We start from the raw sequence: 6055 nt of genomic DNA, 5'->3' as shown, positions 1-6055 counted from the left end.
ACACCCACAGGGAAACCAGATACTGAATATTTCTTCCCTCTGGGACCTGAGCCTGTTCTGGTCTGAGAAAACCTGATTTGGATAACCAAGGAAACCATGCCTAGACAACAGAAAATTACAGCCTACACTAAGAAAAACAAAGTTATGGCCCAGTCAAAGGAACAAACGTACACTTCAACTGAGATACAGGAATTTAAACAACTAATGCTAAATCAATTCAAAAAGTTTAGAGAAGATATTGCAAAAGAGATAGAGGCTGTAAAGGAAGAACTGGACATGTATACGGCAGAAATCAAAAGTTCAAAAAACCTACTAGTAGAATCTATGGAAATGAAAGGCACAACACAAGAGATGAAAGACACAATGGAAACATACAACAGCAGATCTCAAGAGGCAGAAGAAAACACTCAGGAACTGGAGAACAAAACACCTGAAAGCCTACATGCAAAGGAGCAGATGGAGAAAAGAATGAAAAAATATGAGCAACGTCTCCGGGAACTCAAGGATGAAACAAAGTACAATAATGTACGTATCATTGGTGTCCCAGAAGGAGAAGAGAAGGGAAAGGGGGCAAAAGCAATAATACAGGAAATAATTAATGAAAATTTCCCATCTCTTATGAAAGACATAAAATTACAGATCCAAGAAGCGCAGCGTACTCCAAACAGAAGAGATATGAAGAGGCCTATGCCAAGACACTTAATAATCAGATTATCAAATGTCAAAGACAAAGAGAGAATCCTGAAAGCAGCAAGAGAAAAGCAATCCATTACATACAAAGGAAGCTCAATAAGACTATGTGCGGATCTCTCAGCAGAAACCATGGAGGCAAGAAGGAAGTGGTGTGATATATTTAAGATACTGAAAGAGAAAAACCGCCAACCAAGAATCCTCTATCCAGCAAAGCTGTCCTTCAAATATGAGGGAGAGCTCAAAATATTTTCTGACAAACAGACAATGAGAGACTTTGTGAACAAGACACCTGCCCTACAGGAAATACTAAAGGGAGCACTACAGGGTGATAGAAGACGGGAGTGCGTGGTTTGGAACACAGTTTTGGGAAATGGTAGCACAACAATGTAAGTACACTGAACAAAGGTAACTATGAATACGGTTGAGAGAGAAAGATGGGGAGCATGTGAGATACCACAAGAAAGGAGGAAAAATAACGACTGGGACTGTGTAACTTGGTGAAATCTAGAGTATTCAACAATTGTGATAAAATGTACAAATATGTTCTTTTACGAGGGAGAACAAGCAAATGTCAACCTTGCAAGGTGTTAAAAATGGGGAGGCATTGGGAGAGGGATGCAATCAGCATAAACTAGAGACTGTAACTAATAGAATCATTGTATTATGCTTCCTTTAATGTAACAAAGGTGATATACCAAGGTGAATGCAGATAAGGGGGGGGGATAGGGGAGGCATGTTAGACACTTGACATTGGTGGTATTGTCTGATTCTTTAGTCTACTTTGATTTAAGGTTATTTTTCCTTTTGCTGCTTCCTAGCTGTCATTTTTTTTGTTTCCTCTTCCTTTTGCCTCTCTACCTTCTTTGACTCTCCCTCCTGCCTTGTGGAAGAAATGTAGATGCTCTTGCTTAGTATGAGCAGAATGTTCAATTAGGATGAACTTAAATTTTTGGAAATGAACAGGGGTGTTGGTAGCAAGATGTGAGAATAACTAACAGCGCCGAATGGTGTGTGAATGAGGTGGAAAGGGGAAGCTCAGAGTCATATATGTCACCAGAAGGAAAGTTGGAGGTCAAAAGATGGGAATGTATAAAACTGAATCCTATGGGGGGCAATGTCCATGATCAACTGTACAAATACTAGAAATCACTTCATGAACCAGAACAAATGTATGACAATACAATTAGAAGTTAATAATAGAGGGGCATATAGGGAAGAACTATATACCTATTACAAACTATATACTACAGTTAGTAGTATTTCAACATTTTTTCATGAACAGTAACAAACGTACTATATCAATACTAGGAGTCAACAATTGAGGGGGGTTGGTTAGGGATAGGGGAGGTTTAGAGTTTCCTTTTCTTTTTTTCTTTTTTCATCTTTCACTTTATTTCTTGTCTGGAGTAATGAAAAGTTTCTAAAAATTGAACAAAAATTAAGTGTGATGGATGCACAGCTGTATGAGGGTACCCAGGGGCAAGTGATTGTACACTTTGGATCTTTGGATAATTGTATGGTATCTGAACAATCTCAATAAAAATGGAAAAAAAAATATATCAGTAAAGCAGAAAATTAGCCAAGCCTCTGGAAAAGCTCTAAAAGTTTCTCCAGAAGGTTCGTATTGTGGGTGATGCACTATAATTATCGGTTTCAAAGATCCATTATATTGATACAGTTGGGCTTAAAAATTAATTTATTAATTTAATTTAGTTTATTAATTCACTTAATAAATATTTTGTGAAAATCTATGACTCAGACACTCACTAGGTACTGGGGATTGTGTTGTGAACACAACAGGTAAAGCCACTCTAGTTGGAAAATACTCATAAAGCCACTCTAGTTTACATACTAGTTGGGCCAGATAGATAATGAACAAGTGAAAAAGTAAATATAAAATAATTGCGTGGGGGTAAGGATTGTGATGACTAATGCAGGCTGAGAAGTCAAAGCCCACATCTAAAAAACATCAATCACATTTAATTTGTTCACTTGTTCTGCAAACATTTTCTCTATACCTGACAATATAAGCATACATGTAAAACTGGGGCAACAAAACCCCAAGAATAGAAGTGCTTGCTTGCACCCCATGTATTCACATACACACAGGATTGCAAATTTTGTCAAAGAGTTAAAGGGAGGGAAACTAGCTTTTAATAACACACATTTTAAATGATACTTTTGCTAACAGAATATGAATTTGTGTTTAATCATATTTAGAAAGAAATAAATATACAGTTAAAAAACTTAATGAGTCCAATAGGCAAACAAATGTGATATGTAAATTTAAGTGAAGGTATGTGGTTTTTGGTTAGCACATTTAATATAGAGCTACATAAATATAACATTTTAAATGAATTAAAATTCTTTTCTTGACTGAGTCATGTAGCAGATTCTACATGTTCACAGACAATTTTCAAAAGGGAAATAACCAGAGTACAAGAAAGAGAAGAGATAATGAAGACATTTTTCACTTTTTCCAAGTTTGACTAAAAAACTATGTATTTTGACTAAAAAATGAATAACAATACTGTTATGCATTTTTTAAAATCTGTAAATGCTTCCAAATGGTTCATGCCACTCACTCATTGATACTTTAGTTGAGCTACATCATCTGTTATCACTTCCTAACTCATTCACCCCACTTTGTCCACAGTGATTTGTGCTGTCCCTGGAGAGAGCAACACATGCACCTACACTAGGACCTTTATATTTGCTGCTTCCTCTTGCTGAAAAATTTCAGAACAAAGACGTCTGTTCTACATGATACTTGCCTGGAATATGGTAGAGAATAGGAGTGAAGAACATGTGGATATGTGAAAAAATCAGATATCAATAAGTGGCCCCTCAGCCATCCTCATTCAGGTATTACATTTCTGGGCATAATGTTTTCTTTAACTAGACAGCAAAGTTTTTAAGAGGCAAGAGTATCACCTCAAGGATTTAAGTATAGTGCAGCCTTTAAAATGTGAAATATTGCATGGCAGGGATGAAACTAGGTCATTGTGGATCCTACAGAGTTAGAAGATTAAGCCTAGAGAGAATTTTGCCTTCTCAACAACCTTCTTGAATGCGCTCTTGACCTCCTTGTTCCTCAGGCTGTAGACCAGAGGGTTCAGCATGGGGATGACGATAGCATAGAACACAGATGCCATTTTGCCTGTGTCCATGGAGTGACTGGAGCTGGGCTGTACATACATGAAAATGACTGTCCCGTAGAAGATGGAGACTGCAGTGAGGTGAGAAGCACAAGTGGATAAAGCCTTCTGGTATCCATCAGCTGAGTGCATCTTCAGAACGGTGATAAATATGAACATGTAGGAAATCAGGATAACCAGAAGAGCAAAAAATACATTGAAGCTCACCACGAAAACAAGAACCAGATCACTAACATGTCTGTCAGAGCAAGAGAGAACCATGACTGCTGGAACATCACAGAAAAAGTGATGGATAACCCTGGATCTACAGAAAGAGAAGTGGAATGTGTTCCCAGTGTGAATGGAGGAATTCAGGAAACCACAGATGTAAGAGCCTATGGCCAATTTTACACACACACGTGTCGTCATGGTGGTGCTGTAATGTAAGGGTTTACACACTGCTGCATAGCGGTCATAGGCCATTGAAGCCAAGAGGTAACTTTCCACAGTGGCAAATGCTCCAAAAAAGAACATCTGAGCAGCACATGCATTGTAGGAGATGACTTTATCTCCTGTGAGGAACCCAGCTATCACCTTGGGAGTGACAGCTGAGGAGTAACCAAAGTCCACCAGAGAGAGGTTACAGAGGAAAAAGTACATGGGAGTGTGGAGTTGAGAGTCCAAGAGAATCAATACAATCATCCCCAGATTCCCAAATGCACTGATAAGGTAAACGAGGGCAAACATTGCAAACAGGGGGACCTGCAGTTCTGGGGCATTGGTTAGTCCTAGCAGGATGAACCAAGTCACTTCTGTACTGTTCTCCATTGAAATTATTTGAGAATCAGGAGATGCCCTGTAGTGATGAGAAATAAAGGAACAGAATTTTAAATAAAGAGGCACTATCAGTGAAACTGAGGTTTTTAAATATCATAAGAATAATTTCATTATAGCAAATATTTGTACTTTAAGATTCTCCATATCTAAAGCATGAACTTCACAAAAAATTTAATGCATAAATTATTTATTGAGTGCAAACTATTGAAACTGAATAATGTTCTAAGATCAGCTCCTCAACTTTTCAAATTGTAAACTGAGATGCAGAATATGTCATGACTTGACCAAGATGACATATCTGGAATGAAAATATCTGGCAATTCAGTTTTTCTGAGCCTCATAAAAATTTGCACTTCTATATTGTTCATGTACAGACACTGATCTAGCCACTTTATATACATATTTATTTATTACTCTCAACAACCATATAAAATCTGTATGCAGCTACCCCCATTTATCTTACAAGGTGCAAGAGGTTGCATATGTTAAATTTACACAAGTATTAACTGGCAAAGCCAAGTTTTGGACACAGGCAGAATGGTTCACAAGTCCAATTGTCTTACCTGTAAATTTAAATCAAATTGAATTTAACTGGATTTATAATTACCATTGTTTCCATTGGTTCAAACTCAATATTTGATGTTTCACAGTGAGTTAACAGAGATGTATGTATAGTCTATGTGGTAGGATAACTGCAGCAGTAAGGGCTTGTACAATGTGGAAAGGCAGTCCTTGGGTCTGGGAGAGATGCAATGACATCCAAACATCAGCTCTACCATTTACTCCCTTTGAGTCATTGGTTCTGGTTAAACTTCCCTGCACCACATTTTTTCCATCTATAAAATGAAGATGATAATGAGGCCTACCTCAAGAGATTATTGTGAGAATTAAATGATATAATGCATTTTAAAACTGAGTAAAAGGCGGAGTGTTTAGCACATCCTGATTAGTGTTATTAGCATGGAACGATGGCCTCTGCGTTGGTTTAGGAAATGTGGTTGGCAACATGCTTAAAAGTTTGGCTGTTTCGAAGTCTGGTAGCCTCCCAATTCAATGTGACTTTCCTCAGAACAATTTCCACTAAGATTTTCTGTGTTCTCCAGTGTTTCTGTCTGTCCTTCCTCCATCCATGAATGGCTTTGCTAGTCATTCCACGTGTCATTCTTTTGCTTATTTTTTTTCCTTATAATCCATTTTTTAGCGGGGTTGAAAAGTCTCCTTTTCTTAAACTCATTCTTTTTCTCATTACAGCCTCCCAAGCACCAAATCACAGAGACCAATAGTTGAAAGTTCATAATCTGTGGGTTCTCTTTAGCTGGAAGATATGTTCTTGGGGTGATCTCTAGATGTTAAAATTTTTATCTGAATCTCTCCTTGTGCAAGCACAG

The 6055-nt window shown here is 37.6% G+C and overlaps 1 protein-coding gene across 1 annotated transcript; it reads right to left on the bottom strand.

The window, feature by feature from the left end:
- Positions 1-3713: 3713 nt before the first annotated feature.
- On the bottom strand, positions 3714-4661 carry LOC119536336 (olfactory receptor 5B3-like). The gene has a single exon (XM_037839094.1). The coding sequence runs from the start codon at positions 4656-4658 to the stop codon at positions 3714-3716; it is 945 nt and encodes a 314-aa protein (XP_037695022.1). The 5' UTR covers positions 4659-4661.
- Positions 4662-6055: the final 1394 nt, after the last annotated feature.

This window comes from Choloepus didactylus, chromosome 6 (genome assembly GCF_015220235.1).
Source record: "Choloepus didactylus isolate mChoDid1 chromosome 6, mChoDid1.pri, whole genome shotgun sequence".
In the NCBI taxonomy this organism is placed as follows: Eukaryota; Metazoa; Chordata; class Mammalia; order Pilosa; family Megalonychidae; genus Choloepus; species Choloepus didactylus.
This window is presented reverse-complemented; position numbering and strand designations above follow the sequence as displayed.